The sequence below is a fragment of the Grampus griseus genome (assembly GCF_964374135.1).
Source record: "Grampus griseus genome assembly, chromosome: 7".
Classification (NCBI taxonomy): Eukaryota; Metazoa; Chordata; class Mammalia; order Artiodactyla; family Delphinidae; genus Grampus; species Grampus griseus.
Window position 1 is genome coordinate 18668924 of NC_139001.1, and position 16942 is coordinate 18685865.

General features: G+C 55.3%; 1 protein-coding gene across 1 annotated transcript in view; it reads left to right on the plus strand.

Moving 5' to 3' along the window:
- CFAP65 (cilia and flagella associated protein 65) overlaps positions 1-16942 on the plus strand; it is a gene marked incomplete at both ends in the record, with an annotated part of 40709 nt that overhangs the window by 11353 nt on the left and 12414 nt on the right. Inside the window, 16 exon segments of the mRNA XM_082657667.1 lie at positions 2201-2303; positions 2784-2950; positions 3140-3339; positions 3607-3752; positions 4235-4457; positions 4810-5075; positions 5532-5732; positions 5962-6321; positions 8507-8644; positions 10059-10304; positions 10877-11101; positions 11993-12151; positions 12335-12485; positions 12942-13070; positions 14155-14368; positions 14679-14807. Coding sequence (XP_082513793.1) covers positions 2201-2303; positions 2784-2950; positions 3140-3339; positions 3607-3752; positions 4235-4457; positions 4810-5075; positions 5532-5732; positions 5962-6321; positions 8507-8644; positions 10059-10304; positions 10877-11101; positions 11993-12151; positions 12335-12485; positions 12942-13070; positions 14155-14368; positions 14679-14807 — 3057 coding nt within the window.

Consider the following 16942-nt stretch of genomic DNA (forward strand, 5'->3'; position numbering starts at 1 on the left):
TATCATCCTGAATTAAATATTAGCGCTTATAATAAATCTTGAATATCTTATAGTATAAGTCTTCCAACTTCATTCTTATTCAGGATTGTCTTGGCTATCCTTGGGCCGTTGAACTTTCATATATGTCTCCAAATCAGCTTACCACACACACATAAACTACTTTTTGAGATTTTGATTGGGATTTATTTGAAACTATAGGTTAATTTGGGGAGACTTGATGTCATTACAAACTGAGTCTTTCATGACAGTTTTTATCTTTCATGACTCATGGTTTATCTTTATATTTCTTTAGGTCTTCTTTCATGCCTCTCAATAAAATATAGATTTTTCTCTGTAGGTGTCTTACACATCTTTAGTTAGATTTATCCCTAAGTGTTTTATATTTTTGATGATGCTGAGTATGATCTCTTTTAAAGTTGTTTCATTTTCTGCTTGTTGCTGGCTTTATAGAAAGTCATTTTTTAAAAATATGGATGTTTTGTTCATAATCTTGTGCCCAGAAACCTTGGTAAGTTCTCTCATTAACTCTAATAATGTATTTGTTAATTCTTTTTTTCCACATACACATTCATATCTTATATGAAAATGGCATTTTTCCTTCCTTTCCAACCCTATCTCCTTTCTTTCTTTGTCTTTTCTTACTGCACTGTTGAAAAGGAAAGTGTTGAACAGAAGCTGTTATAGAAGGCATCATTGTTTTGTTCATGATCTCAGCATGAAAGATTCCAGTGTTTCACCATTAATTTGGATGGTTCCTGTAGTTTTTTCTTTCTTTTTTTTTTTAGACTTTATCAGGTTAAGGAAGTTCCATTCTATTTCTAGGTTGCTGAGCGTTTTTGTCATAAACATATGTTGAAGTTTAATATTTTTCTTTATTGAGACGATCATTTGATTTTTTTCTCTCTTAATTTGTTAGTATGGTGAATTACATTAACTGATTTTTTTAATGTTACACCAACTGTGTATTCCTAGAATAAGCCCAACTTGGTCATGATTGAGTATTCTTTTTATACAGATTGCTAAATTCTTTTTGCCAGTATTTTGTTTATGGGTGATATTAGCCTGTAATTTTCCTTTCTTCTCATAACTGTCAGGTTTTGATAACAACGTTATGATGGATTCATAGAATATGGTGGGGAGGGTTTCCTTGTTTTCTGCTGTTGGGAAGAGAAGACAAGGATTATCAGATGCTTGGTACTACTTGCTGGGGAGCCATCTGGCCTGGTGTTTTCTTTGTGGGAAGATTTTTGACTATTTATTTAATTTTTTGGATACTTTTAGAAAGGGTGGCCATAAAATGTATAATTCTTGAATCAGTTTTGGTCAATTATACATTCCTAGGAATATATATATTTTATCTGAACTTATTGCTATAGATTTTTTGATAATATTGCCTTCTTATTAATATATTTTTAAAAATAAATTTATTTATTTATGGCTGCATTGGGTCTTCGTTGCTGTGTGTGGGCTTTCTCTAGTTGGGGCATGCAGGGGCTACGCTTCTCATGGCTTCTCTTGTTGCAGAGCACAGGCTGTAGGCATGCGGGCTTCAGTAGTTGTGGCACATGGGCTCAGTAGTTGTGGCACACGGGCTCAATAGTTGTGGCTTATGGGCTCTAGAGTGCAGGCGCGTAGTTGTGGCACACGGGCTTAGTTGCTCCACGGCATGTGGGATCTTCCCAGACCAGCCTCGAACCCGTGTCCCCTGCGTTGGCAGGCAGATTCTTAACCACTGCGCCACCAGGGAAGTCCCCTATTAGTATTTTTGAAGTCTGCAGAATATATAGTTTTGACCCACTCTGGAACTCTACAGCTGTGCCGAGATCTCTGCTTGGGAATGCATCCCTGGCACCTCTGTTCTCAGCTTTGGTTTCCCCCAGCTAAGTGCTCAGGGATTTGGTTAAATCAGGGCAGCCTTCCCCATCCCAGACCCCACTGACCACCATGTGCATCTGAGGTACAAGCGCTGCTCCCTTGGCCCTGTATCTTTTCATTCAGTGCTCTGACATCCGAGAGTGAAGGTCTGCAAGAGAAGTGGTAGGATGAGGGAGACAGTTCCTCCTATGACAGAACACCTGTGTTTCTCCTTCCATGGTCCCACAGACTCAAGTCTGCTTGGCTTTCCAGGATATTCCCTAATCTTTCTGCCTCTCCTAATTTTCTGATCCTGAAGTGCTTATCCTCTGGCTCCTTCCCACAGGCCCCCCAAGACCAAATTCTTCTTCACGGTCATCCCCCAGCCCATCTTCCTGAGCCCAGGCATAACCCTCTCACTCCCAATCATCTTCCGGCCCCTGGAGGAGGTAAGGTCTGCCATGGTGAGCGGAGGGCAGGGAGGGACACAGGCACAGTGACTTCAGAGCAGGATGTAGGGCAGAGCAGCAAGGAGCTCTCCCACCACACCCACATCCCACCAGCTGGAGCCAAAACTCATTAGATAGAGGGGGCTTCCCAGTTGGATGTTGTTGGGGGAAAAGGCTGTGCTACTGTGTTGGCCATCAGAAAGCCCTATATTCCTTGGGCTCTTCCTGCTCTCAAAATGTTTCCCCAAATACTTTGTTCCTCACAAAAGAAGCCCTACATCTCTGAGACCAAGATGGTGCTGGAACACAAGTAACTGACCCTCTCTTCAGAGACTGAGATGGAGGGCCATAGCCCAACCCAGCCCTCAGCAGTTGTGTTGAGGGGATGGCCAAGGGCTGGGGTCAGGTGAGTGGTCCTTGAGTACCACCCGGCTACCACTGATCAACCAGGGCCTCTGCCTCCCTGCCCCCACACTGCAGAAGGAGTACATGGACCAGCTGTGGTTTGAGAAAGCAGAGGGGATGTTCTGTGTGGACCTGAGAGCCACCCTGCCCTGCCACAATCTGATCTGCCCACCGTCCCTGCAGTTGCCCGTGTGTGCCATGGGGGACATGGCCGAGGCCTGGTTCTGTCTGGACAATGCGGGGTGAGGGCCGTGGCTGAGGCTCAGAGGTGGGAAGAGTGAGGACTGTGAGGAGGGTTCCTGGGAGCAGGAGAGACTGGCCTGTGTGATGGTGGAAGGAGATAGGGGGAGTAAAGGGGGCATCCCGTCCTTTCTAAAGCAGGGGCAGTGGTCAGTGAGCCCAGTGGCTCTAACCTGCCCACCCCCCTCCAGGGACCTGCCCACCTTCTTCACCTGGGAGTCCCCCAGCCCATTCCAGATGTTGCCGACCACGGGGCTGCTGGAGCCAGGCCAGGCCTGCCGGATCACGGTGACCTTTCAGCCCCTTATGGCTGTCATCTATGACGTTCAGGCCACGTGCTGGTACGGGGAGGGGAGCAAGCAGAAGAGCAGCATCCAGCTGCAGGCTGTGGGTGAGGCCCGACCTCTCACCCATCCTCTGCAGGGATCGAAGCCGCAGCGTGCCCCCCCCCCCGCCCCCGCCCTGGCCTGGCCTCCACGGGACCTCCTCCAACCTCCTGCCCTCCCCTGAGCCCTGCAGGCTTTGCCTTTTCTCTGTCTTCCTTGTTGTCGCAGACCAGTGTTTCCCTGGGGACCCCCGTCTTCTCTGAAGGGCTGTTCAGCTGGGGCCACAGAGGCCCTGGTGGATTTCTCCCCAAGACTCCCCCCTCTCTGCCCAGCCAAATGCGCCCAGCTGCTGGTGAGCATAAAGCAGAAGCGCCCGGAGGACCAGGATGCCGAGGGCATCCAGAAAGTGTTGCACTTTGGCTCTGTTGCCGTGGGCTGCACCGCTGAGAGGCAGATCAAGCTGTATAACCCATCGGTGGTATGCGTCCTGTGCACATAGCGGGAGTGGGGGCAGGACTCAGGGACCACAGGGCCAGGTGCAACTAACACTCAGCCCCTGTACAGAATGTTGCAACCTCACGTACCCATGTCTGCTGATACACTCATGTCAAAAGGGGTCCCACTCTCCTCTCAGCTGGGGGCTGGGCTGGGGTATCCCTCGACCCGCCCCAGAGCAACTCCAAGAGAAGTCCTAAGGTGTCCTGATGCCAGGACCACAGCCAGCCTTTGTGGTACCTTTGAGAAAAGGAAAAGGTGCCCCCTCTGGATGGTCCCAGTGTAGGGCACACGGCTCGGCCCCCTCCTTCCTCCCGGCAGAGGCAGCCTTGCTCCACCGTCAAAGCTGATGATTGAGGCACAGGTGGGGCTTCAGCTGCCCTCACCCCCTCGGCTGGGCACCTTGGTAATAACAGACGAGCCACCTGTGACCTGACCACCTCCTGTCCCCACCTGGCCCCGTAGGTGAGCGCCCCCTTCAGGATTGAAGTGGCCCCAGACATGCTGGCCAAAGACGAGGCCTTCTCATGCCCCACGGCCCATGGCATCGTGCCCCCGGGACAGAAGAAATGCGTGTCAGTGTTCTTCCACCCCAAGACCTTGGACGTCAGGACTATGGACTACTTGTCCGTCATGCCCTCTGGCTGTGCCTCCCAAACCCTGCTCAAAGTCGTTGGTTTCTGTAGAGGTACTGGCAGTCCCAGGTCACTGCACTCCCTCTGGAGACAGGAGCAACCCATGCTTAGGATTGGCAAGTGCCCACTCCTAGTCGCCCAGGGCCTCCTTGCCCTCAACCTGGGTGTCTGCTGCCCCCTGGTGGAATCAGTGAGGAACCAGTTGAAGACGCCTGGAGATATTGTTCCCATGCTCGCCCCTGGTGACCTGGTGGTCTGCTCAGGCCTTTCCAACCCAACCTTCTGTCTCCAGGCAGCACCACCTCCCATCAGTGGTACCCTTTGACATAGCCTCGGGGAGGCTGATACCCCAGCCCCACTCAGGTGGCAGGGCCCACTCACAGAGCCCCCATCTCTTCCGCCCAGGTCCTGACGTGTCCCTGCAGTACTACTGTGTCGACTTCAGCTGGGTCAACCTCGGGAAGCGCTCGGAGCAGTCCCTGTGGATTGAGAACAAGTCGGACTGCACGGCCCACTTCCAGTTTGACATCGACTGTCAGGAGAGCGTCTTCAGCATCAGACCTGCCTTTGGGACCCTGGTGGGCAAGGCCCGCATGACCCTGCACTATGCCTTCCAGCCCACTCACCCCATCATCTACTTTCGGAGGGTGGCCTGTTTCATCCACCACCAGGTGAGCTATGGGGGAGGGGGTGAGGAGGGGCTCCCCGGGAAGCTGGAGGGGCCGATCCGAGTCCTAGCAATGCAGACAGTGCTTGGTGCTCAGTCCCCTGTATTCTGGAGCTTCCAGGGCTGTCTGCCTGGATCATCACCTCCAGAGCCCCAGTCTGGCTTTTGGAGCCAGAGTTTGTCCAGGGGCATGTGAACGCTCGCTCCGAGCCGGGTGGGTAGGCCAGTCTTGCTGTGACTGCTGCCAGGCCAAGGACTTTGCTCTGATGCTGCTAATGGGCTGGTGTAGGGGGGACTGGACCTCGCCCCACGCAGCATGTGCAGCACAGAGAGCCTTGAAGTGACGACCCCAACCCAGGCCCCTGGACAAGGTGGTACAAACTGTGCCCTGACCAGCTGGTCTCTGGCCAAGGTGGCAAGTGGAGGCTCAAATCTAGCCTCACACAGACAAATGTCGCAGGACCCACTGTTCCTCGACCTGATTGGGACGTGTCACTCGGACAGCACAAAGCCAGCCATCCTCAGGCCTCAGCACCTCGCTTGGTACCGCACACACCTGGTGCGGGGCCTGACGCTCTACCCGCCTGACATCCTGGACATCATGCTGAGGGAGAGGAAGCTGGAGCAGGATAAGAACGGTGCCCTGATGATTCCCACTGAGGTTCGATGGACCCCTCTGGGGCCCCAGGGGCCACCTACCCTCCCCAGGTTCATGCCCCCTTCTCAATTCTTGGGCAGTCCTGTGCTCCGTAGCCCTGTGGGTACCCTTAGTAGTCGGGGGTGACGTGTGTGGAGCTCTTGTAGCCTTTTCCAGAAAGGAGCATGCAGATGAGGGGCAGCGGCAGGAGGAATGGCAGCTGGGCCCCCGGCAACCGGCTCTCCCCACACAGGACCTGGAGGACATACCAGCCCCGCAGTATCCCCTCATCCCCCCCATGACCGAGTACTTCTTCGACGGCACCAACGACATGGCCATCTTTCCCCCGCCCGTCAGCATTGAGCCTGTTGAGGTGGATTTTGGTGCCTGCCCCAGGCCCAAGGACCCCAACCCTGTCCCCCTGTGCCTGATGAACTACACCAAAGGCAAAATCACTGTGGCCTGGACACGCAGGGCTGATTGCCCCTTCTGGGTGACTCCAAACCCCTGCGATGTGCCCCCTCTCAAGTCCACAGCCATGCGCTTGCACTTCCAGCCGCCTCACCCCAACTGCCTGTATGCCGTGGAGCTTGAAGCCTTTGCTGTCTATAAGGTGTGTGGGCAGATGAGGGGGGGAAGGTGGGTTCTCTGCCCTGGAGGCTGAACGGCAGGGTATGGGGTCGGAGGGGGTGATGGGGTGATGTAGGATCCATCCTCTCTGTGCCAGGCTCTGCTCCCTCCTCTTGTCTCCTTGGCTGGACTACAGCCTTCGCGGTCTGTGTTTCCCCAGGCTCATGGCCTGCCTGGGCCAAGGGGCTTCTTGACCCAGCTGATTATGTCTCACTCACATGTGCCTCCCACCCCTCCAGAGGGAGAACTCAGTGGGGCTCAAGCCCTTTGGAAAATTTTGGTGCACATAGTTTCCTGGGGCTCCTGGCTGGTGTGGCGGGGTGGCTCCTGACCTCCCTCTAGTCCTTGAGGTAGGAAGTGGTCCCTCTAAAAGAGCTGTGGGCAGGAACTAGGGCCTGGGGGGCGGAGTCAGGGGCACCTGGTGATTAGGTGCGTGTAGGGAGTGGCTTCTAGTCCAACTTCCCTTGACCAGGCTGTCCCAGCCACGTCTCTTAGCCCCAGACGTGTCGCTCCCTCCTCATCTCCAGTCCATCCTGCCCTTTCCCTCCTTTCTCTGCTCTACCCACCCTGCTGTTCTCTCCCAGTGGCTGGGTGCTGGGGCTCAGGGAAGAGGAGAGCTGTGCAGTCAAGGTCAGAGTCCCTTACCAGCTCTGTGACCTTGGGCACGTCCCTTAATGCCTCTGAGCCCTGGTCTTTTCATCTGTGAACTTGGGAACCTATCCAAACTTCTGAGAAGTTTTTCCAAAGCTGAGTCTTTAGTTGTCTCTGTTCTAATATCTTGGCAGTGGCGGGACTTGGAAGTTCGTAGGAATAAGGCTGTGGACACCTGGCTTTGCTGAGCCTGTCAGACTTTTAGGCTACAGGCTGTAACCCTGTGCTGTCCGATATGCCAATCACCAGCCACATGTGGCTGCTGAGTACTTGTACTGTGTCAGGTCCAAACAGATATGCTGTAAAGGGAGGAGACACACTGATTTCTAAGACTTAGCACAGAAGAATGCAAAATGCCTCCTGCATCACTTATATATCGATTATACGTTGAAATGAAAAGATTTTGGATCAGCTGGGTTAAATAAAATGTATTGTTGAATAAATTTTATGCGTTTCACCTTGTTGATGTGGCTACTAGAACATTTACTTTTTATTTATTTATCTTTTAACATCTTTATTGAAGTATAATTGCTTTACAATGGTGTGTTTCTGCTGTATAACAAAGTGAGTCAGCTATACGTATACATATATCCCCATATCTCCTCCCTCTTGCCTCTCCCTCCCACCCTCCCTATCCCATCCCTCTAGGTGGTCACAAAACACCGAGCTGATCTCCCTGTGCTTTGCGGCTGCTTCCCACTAGCTATCTATTTTACGTTTGGTGTGTATATATGTCCATGCCACTCTCTCACTTCGTCCCAGCTTACCCTTCCCCCTCCCCGTGTCCTCAAGTCCGTTCTCTACATCTGCGTCTTTATCCCTGTCCTGCCCCTAGGTTCTTCAGAACCATTTTTTTTTTAATATTCCATATATGTGTGTTAGCATGCGGTATTTGTTCTTCTCTTTCTGACTTAGTTCACTCTGTATGACAGACTCTAGGTCCATCCACCTCACTACAAATAACTCAATTTCGTTTCCTTTTATGGCTGAGTAATATTCCATTGCATATATGTGCCACATCTTCTTTATCCAATCATCTGTTGATGGACACTTAGGTTGCTTCCGTGTCCTGGCTATTGTAAATAGAGCTGCAATGAACATTGTGGTACATGACTCTTTTTGAATTCTGGTTTTCTCAGGGTATATGCCCAGTAGTGGGATTGCTGGGACTAGAACATTTAAAATGCCGTTTGCAGCTCACACTTGTGGCTTGCATTATATTTCTGTTGGCCAGTGCTCTCTGGGCACATTCCTGCAGGATGAATGCTGCTTTCACATCCCAGCCCCACCCTCGTCTGACTGGGGGGATCAAAGAGCACGTTTGCTGAGTGCTCAGGGCAGGGCCTGGCGCACAGCGGGAGGGGCTGCTATGACTGCTGTTCTCCGAGCTGTCTTCCCCGAGGGCCCCTCCCGCTGGGCCCCATGTAGGGCTCCTGCAGTACAGGGCAGGCAAGCGGGGGTGCCCCACAGGGTCAGACACAGGACTCAGCCTATCCATGGGTCCGGCCCTCCTGCAGGTCCTGCGGAGCTACAACAATATCGAAGAGGACTGCACTGTGTGCCCGTCCTGGTGCCTGAGGCTCCGGGCACGAGGCCACAGTTATTGTGCTGACTTGGAGCACCACATCCCTCAGTATACCCTGGATGCCCCCAAGGTGAGCGTGGCCCCAGCAGCAGTGAGAGGTGGAACAGGGGAGCCTGGCTTCTGCCGTGGCCTGCAGATCCCTCTCCTGTCTCTGATGGCCTCAGAAACATGTCGAGCACCCTCCCTGGCCATCCCAACCTCCCCACTGCCAGCCCCTGGGGCTCTGTGCCCATCAAGGACTCTCTCCTGGACCGCAGCACTGGGACCGGGAAGAGGCTGGGGCTTAGACCTATGGCTCCGGCCTGCCCCATCTGAAATACTCCCCGGTCCTCTCACTCAGGTTTAAAAGTCTCCAGCTCCTCCGTTCGCTGTGTTTACCGAGTGCCTGCTAGGGATATGACCACCCACGTCATGAGCCCCTGCCCGTGGGGATCATCCAGCTCTGGAGGGGTCGCAGAGCCCGCCCCTCGGTGTAACCCCATCCTCTGGGAGTCATCATTCCCAGGTCTCTCAGAAGGGCCCTTGGAGGCCCCGTCTGACCTGAGCCCCAGGATGCCACAAGGCTGAGAAACATAGATTCTAGAGCCAGGCGGCCAAGTCCTAATCCTGGTTTCTCCTTCGGTGCCTCTTCCCAGCTTCCATTTCCATCGTCAGTCTTTTCATCCGTCTGCACTTCCCCCACCCCTCATGTTGCTAGAAAGGTGCCACTTTTGGACAATGTGCTTGGGGTGGTCTTGCCTCCCGACTAGTTAGGGCTTCCCAAAGCCCTCCTGACGGCACAGGGGCCCCCTCGCTGACCCTGACCCCCACCCCTTTCCCTCGGCCAGTTCCTCGTAGCAGTTTGTGGCCTTTACTAAAATCCAGCAGATTCTGGGCCCGTGTTGCCCCCCTACCCCCACTGCCTCACGCACGGTGCTCATCGCCCCAGCTGCATGGGGCGCCCAGGGCAGCGATTCCAGCCTTGTGTTTGGTACCCGGCCCAGCTCTTTGCCTGGTGCTGGCCACACCCTAAATGCTTAAGGAATGTCTGGAACCTGGGATTGCTGGGGCTTTCCCTTTCCCAGAGTGGGGTTCCCCTCAGCTACCAGCATGAGAATCCTCTAGAAGGGGCTGCTTACCCCCAGAGCTTCTGGACCAAGATCTTGGAAACTGGGTTCTCCAAAGGATGATTTGAGGGCGCCCTAAGGTGGAAGAAACTTGGGGTGGGGGGTCTCAGGGGCCTGAGTTTCCCGGAGCCTGTTCCTGTGGCCACCCCATCTCTCTGCCTGGAGGTCTCTGGAGGACAGAAGCATTTTTTGGTGCCAAGCTGTGTTCCTCCATTCCCCGCCCCCAGGGCACTGACTGGGTTGTGTAGAGGCATCTTGGATCTCCTGAGACATGGCGCCACCCAAGCCCACACAGACTTCCCTGAGTGTGTGTGTGTGAGGTGGGGATGGGCAGGGCGTGTAGATCTGAGCGTGGGTCCCTCTTCTCTCGCACCCCAGCTATTTCCGGCAGTGTCCCCCAGTGAACCCTCCTACCGCAGCCTGCTCCTGACCAACACAGGCTCCATGCTGCTGACCTTCAACCTGGCCCCCAGAAGCAGCTCGGACGTCTCCCTACGGCCCAGCTCGGGCCTCGTGCCCCCTGGGGCCCACCAGATCTTCCTCATCTCTACCTACCCCAAGGGCACCTCCTGGAAGCAGCATGTTTTCTACTTGCAGTTCAATTTCTGCCCCCAGTATCTCAAGGTAGGAGGCAGGGGTAAGGACAGGGTCCTCGGGAGGGGGCCATAGTCTGGGGCTTCCCTTTTCAAAGCCACATTCTGGACCTGGCCCCTAAAGCTCCCCTAAAGTGGCCCAGGGGCTGTTCCTCCTCCAGGAAGTGGCACGGCAGGGAGAGGACCCCTCGGCCACATCTGGGAACAGCTATCCTCAGGACCTTGCCTGTCCACCTTATGGGGTCGGGACAAGAAAAGGGGTACAGAGGTCCCCAAGGAAGGACTGGGGGCAACCCGAAGACTCATATCTGCAGGTGGTAGAGGGGTGTTTGGGACCAGGGCAGGGAAAGGGTCCAGGGTGTTGGACCCATGTCTGGCCCATGAAATGGTCTGTACATCCTCTTTCAGTCCCTGAGTTCTTTTCCTTATCTCCTGGGTCAGTCACTACATACTCTGCCTTTGACAGAAGCTGCCCGTGCGCAGGCTGGGGGAGGGCCTTTTGCTGCCCTTTCCGAGGGGGGAAAAGCTGCCCGCCCGTGACTTTTGGGGGAGCCAGGGCTGCAGGGTGACGTCAGGGCACTGTCCTCCCTTCACTGGCCCCAGGAGGTATGCATGCAGAGCCGGGAGGAGCCGCTGCAGCTGAAGCTGGACGCCTGTAAAAGCGTCTTCTTCAAGCCCACCTGGGTGGGCTGCTCCTCCACCAGCCTCTTCACCTTCCAAAACCCGTCGCGTCTACCTCTGGAGTTTGAGTGGAGGGTCTCCCAGCAGCACCGGAAGATGCTGGCCGTGCAGCCCGCCAGGGGGATTATCCAGCCCAATGAGAGCCTGGTGAGTGCCCTGCCACACTGCCGAGGGCCAGAGGGAAGGGACCCGTCATCCTCACCTGCACCAGCGTCTCTTACTCATGCCTATCGGGGGCAGGCTTACCCTCCCATTCAATCCACAGTCACTTCTTCCAGCCTTATGGGTCGGTATGATTGTTACCACACCCCCATTTTACAAAGAAGAATTGAGACTTAGAGGGGAACAATAGCCATTTACTGAGACTGTGAGTTAGGAGGTGCAAAGCTGGGACTTGAAGCAGGGTTTCTGATGTCAGTGCCCAGAAACGAGTCCATTCTCCATCCCTGGTCCCCACCGTGGAGAGATCACTGGAAGACGGTGTGGAGACAAGTGGGTGGCTACCATTAAGGAGTGAGGAAGAGGGCTCGCGGACGTCAAAGTGGCGGGTCCCTGGGGGGGGCATGGGGGGGGCCCAAACTAGCAGCCTCCCATCCCTGGTCTAGGGCCTCTTAGTTGGGGAGGCCCAACTTGAGGGAAGAACCACCAACACACGGTGTCTGTTAGAAGCCGGGGGTAGCAACCTGCAAGGCGAGAGACCACACAGACTTGGGAGTCCGCCTCAAGAGTTCACACCCCAGCTCCTGCCAAGCGCCCTCATCAGCTGTGTGACCTTGGGCAAGTTACCCCAGTTCTCTGAGTCTCCAGTTTCTCATCAGACAATGAGGCACTAGAAGAATACCGCTTACCTCGTGGGGCTAAGGGATCGAGGGGCTAAGGGAGATAACATAGCACAAGATGTGTGTAAGTGCCTGACACGGGGAGACACTCAGGATGGGTCACCATAGCCTGATATCCTGCAGCGGGACCTTAGACGTCCAAGAGCCTGGGCAGGGGTTCCCAGAGACCCCCATGCAGGGCTAATCTTTGTGACCCCAGACGCTGACGTGGACCTTCAGCCCTCTGGAGGAGAGCAAGTACCTGTTCCGAGAGGGGATGTGGGTCTGGGAAGCTGGCCTGCCCCCAAACACCAAGCCCTCCGCCACCACCCACTACCTGCTCCGGCTGGTGGGCATGGGCCTCCGCAGCAGCCTCTCCGTGAGTGGGAGGACCCCGGCGAGGAAGGGAGGGTGCAGGGGACCAGGGCACCTGCGGGAGGGAAGGCCCCAGGGTGCCTGAACCTGTCCTTCCTTGGGGATTCTCTGAGGCCAGGGTTGGGAAAGACGGGGCCGTGGACCTGGGGGAGCCCCCCACCCCGGCCTGGCTGACTCTGGCCCTCAGGCAAAGGAAAAGGAGCTGGACTTTGGGAACGTGCTGGTGAACAGCGAGCAGACCAGGATGCTGGTGCTCCTGAATGACGGCAACTGCACCCTCTATTACCGCCTGTTCCTGGAGCAGTGCAGCCCTGAGGCTGTCGGCAATGGCCCCCTCGGTACTCAGGCCTGGGCGGGACTGGGCTGGGAGGCAGGCAATGAGGGGCGCTGGTTAAGACTGGTTAACCAGACCATGGCTCGGGAGCAGGCAGAGCAGGGCTTAAAACGTGGTGCTTCCACTTCCTAGATGTGTGGCGTTGCCGGGTGATTGTCCTCTCTGAGCCTCAACTCCCTCATCTGTAAAATGGGGCTGCTGGTGGAGCCTGCCTCACCGGGCAGCTAGGTGGCGCAAAGTGCTTAGCAGATGCCAGTGACACCAAGACACGTCCTCACACTGTCTTGATCTGGAGGAAGCACTCTGCTCCCCATTTCCTGGCTCAGGGCCTGCTCTCTAACCAGAGCAATGCTGGTCCAGGGGAGAGTATCTGGGGTGGAGCAAGAGGAAAGGCTGGACCTCCCTGTGTTGCACTGAGGGCCTCCTCTGCCCTTGACCCCACCCGGTCATTCCTGAACAGCTCTGCAGCTGGACCGCACAGAGGGGAGCATGCCGCCCCGGTCCCAGGACACCATCTGCCTGACCGCCTGTCCCAAACACCGTTCCCAGTACTCCTGGACCATCAACTACTCTCTCCTCTCCCACAGAGGTACCTGGGCCATCTGGCACGGAGAGTCAGGACCAGGGAGGAAAGGGGGAGGACTGTGTGAGCAGGACTTGGGGTGGGAGGATGCCGAGGGTTCAGACAGAGCTGGCAGAGTGGGTGTGAGTGTGCCAGGGTGTGCCTTTGGGTGTCTGGTGTATATGCCTCATACCAACCACATCTGTATGTGTGGGTGTCCGTTTGTGTGTGCCTGAGCTGTGGAGGACTCAACGTGAAGGGCTGGGCGCTGTGCTGATTTACTGTGGGATCGTAAGCAAATCCTCAGCTGCACTGGGCCTCAGTTTCCTCCTTCATAAAATGAGGTTGTTACCATCCTGCCCCGGGGCTGCCTAATAAGAGTCCAGCACAGGAGAGTGGCTAAGAGTGTGGACTCCCTGGAATTGGATCCTGGCCTCAGCACTTATTAGCCATGTAATCTTAGCGACTTGTTTAACCTCCCTATGCCTCAGTTTCCACATCTGTAAAATGGGGATAATAATGGTGCACAGGCAAAAAAATAAAGTACATGTTACCACAGGGGCAAACCTTGAAAACATTACGCCAAGTGAAAGGAGCCAGTCACAAAAAGCTGCACATTGTATGATTCCATTTATGTGAAACACCCAGAATAGGCAAATCTACAGAGACAGAAAGTAGATTAGTGGTTGCCAGGGGTGAACGGAGAGTGACAGCTACTTGGTACTGGGTTTCTTTGGGAAAGACTGAGAACGTTCTAAAATTTGTGGTGATGGTTGCCCAACTCTGAATATACAAAAAACATCACTGAATTGTATGTGTTAAAAGGGTTAATTTTATGGCATATAGATTATATCTCAATAAAGCCATTAGTAAGTGTAATCAATAGTTTGAAAACAGTGCACAGTGGTGTTTGCACAGCTCTTAGGACAGTGCCTGGTCCATAGAAAGTATCAGATAAAGTTTGGCTGTTGTTGGAAGCATCCCAGAGTCTGCTCCTGGCAAGGGTCCTAGGACAGGTTTCCCGGGACCCCTGCATCCTCAGCCTGTACGCCCCGCCCCAGGGGAGCTGGGAGGTGAGCCCACCCCTCTCTCTCGCACCGCTTTCCCCCAGATAACAAGGTTGGGGAGAAGCAGGAGCTGTGTCGCGTGTCCCTGATGGCCGTGTACCCCCTACTCTCCATCCTGGATATCTGCTCCATGGGCAGCGCCGAGGGCATCACCCGGAAGCACCTGTGGCGCCTCTTCTCCTTAGACCTGCTCAACAGTTACTTGGAGCGCGACCCCACCCCCTGGGAACTCACCTACCAAGCGCCCACCCGGCACAGGTGAGGTGGGCCTGGGGGAGAGGCAGGGCCTGTCTGGGGATGTTCTTGGAGCTTTCCGTCCATGCCCTCAGCCCCAGGCCCTGTCCAAGAAGGGGGTCCCTATCTCCTCCCCAATTCCTGCCCATCCCCGGAGGAGCATGGAGAAGGCAGGGATGGGCTTGAGGTCTAAAGTGCTGACCCACCCCTGCCCCTGAGTCCCAGATTCTCCAATTCCCACCTATGGGGAGATGGGTGCCAAGCCAGCCACCCCTGGAAGGGCCCCATCCTGTCCGCAGCCCTGTTTCTGAGACCATTTCTCTGCTCCACACAGCACCAGCCAGATCCCCTCTGTCTTCACCCCTCTGAAGCTCAACTTCAATTTTGGGGCAGCACCAATAGATGCCCCACCCTCTGTGGTGTTCCTGGCCCTGAAGAACGGTGGAGTGGTGCCCCTGGACTGGTACAGTGTGGGGGCCCGGGGGGCCGGGGGACAGGGGCTTGGAGGCCTTCTCTTGCTGGTGGTAGCCCTGGATGCCTGGTATCTGTGAAGTGTGCCCCCCGCCCCCACTGAAGGATGTAGAGGCCAGGGTGGGACTAGGGTCGCCCAGCAGGACACCAGACCTGTCACTGGCTGAGTCGCGTCCACAGGCTCAGAAATGGTCGAATCACCCTATGGAGACTGGCAGGGTCATCTTCAGAGCTTAAGAAATGAGAAGTAACCGTCACGCATCTGCTGCACGCTAGCCGCTGGCCTTTATGAGCCTCTTCTCCTCCGAGCCTCACACCGACCCTGTGAAAAAAATCCCCCTCTGCTGACTCTTTCACAGATGGGAGGCTAAGGACTCAACCAAGAGCATTCAGCCATTAGAGGCAGAGCCAAGTTCAAGTCCAGATTTGTCCAACTCCAGAATCCCCGCCTACACTGGTTAGTCAGCAAGAAGCTGCGAGGTGCTCCTGCGTCCCAGGCATTGTGCTAGGCACTGGGGCAGCCCCGACAGAGCCCCAGGCCAATGGGGGCCGGGCCTGCACAGGGGCGAGTTGAGGGTCTCTGGCAGGGAAGGACAGTGCTCTGCTGCCACAGCGCCGTTGTCAGGGAGATGACAGGGCTAAGCAAAGCCAGTGAGCTGCAGGAAGGGTCGAGGCTGGCCATGGGGCAGGCTGCACTTCCCCAATCACAGGGGGCCCAGGCCTGGAGACCTGAGCCCGCCAAGCTGGGCCCTTCCTGTGCTTGGCTTTCCTCCCACTGGGGCCCCAAACTGGTGCCCAGTAAGCATCCTGTTTCCATGCCATCGCCATTTCTTTTTTTCCCTCCCTTCCTCTGCCACGCGCCTCGATTTCCTAATAAACTTCCTTCTGATGACTTCCAACTTTGCTTGGCTAGATGGAGGTGAGAAAGAAGTGTCCCCGTCTGGGTCAGGCTTGGGGGAGAGAGCCAGGGGCCCAGCCTGGGCATGGCAGTGAGTGGATAAGGGTGAACATATGCAGGGGGTGGCCATCTGTGATCTCAGGAACCTTCCTGCCTGAGCCAAGCCATGGGGTGCGCGTGGGTGAGGCTGGTGGGGGGCTGCATCATCCGGGGTGCAGTGGCCACCCTGTACTCTCCGGGTCGTCCTGCCCCTCCTGGTGGTGGAGGATGCCGGGGGAGCTGATTTATTAGGCGGCTCCTGTCTGAGAAGGGCCGGGACTGTGCGTAACTCAGGGCTCCTGGCCCTGAGTGACTGGGAAGCTTGGCAGGCTGGTGGGGGAGGCCCAGGGCCCGCCTGGAGCTCTGGATCTGCCATTCCCGGGGTTGTTTGAGTGGCTGGGAGCCAGGCCCCTGCAGGGCTCAGGAGTGGGGGCAGGAAAAGCGGCGCTGGCCTGTGTCCTGGTGTGGAGCAGGGTACTTTGGTGGACTGTGCGTGCGTGTGTATTTGTGTAGGAGCAAGCCAGCTCACACTCTCTATGGAGAGGGTCCAGGTTGTTGGAAACTGGGGCGGGAGGAAAGCCGGGCAGAGTGCCCACCGAGCTGGGCCGTCCATTGGGACATCATTGGAGGTTCAGGAAGGCAGTCCGTGCTTGTTCCCGGATTCCAAACGCAGGGAACCTTCCTTGGAAGGCTTGACTCTCCTAGGCTTTCTGTGTTGTTGTGTTTCCTTTCAATTTCTTAGAAGGCTATTTCTGAAAATTCTAGCCGGGTCTCTGCTAAACTCGTAAGGAACAGACTGAAGGTTTTATTCCTGCCAAGACCAGTAAGAAATGGGGAGTGTGGACTTGGCCTGCAGGCAGCAGCAGGCAGGACAGAAAAGCTGCCGTGCATTTAAGGGGTGATCCCTCACAGGCATCAGATATACTGGTTAACATCATCTGTTCCCTCACTCATTCATTAAGTCATTGGCTAAATGTTGACTGGGGCTTCCCAGGTGTAGGCTCCAGGCCCAGAGCTCAGAATAGCAATGCAGATGAGCCCAGGCCCTGCCCTCCAGGTGGGGCGGACCGGCCTTTCGGTGCAGGGTGACAAGTGCTGTGACAGAGGCTTGTGCAGCCACTTGCCTCTGTTTTGGAAGTGGTAGGTGGGGGTGGGCACATGAGAAAGGCTTCCTGGAGAAAGCTACAGCC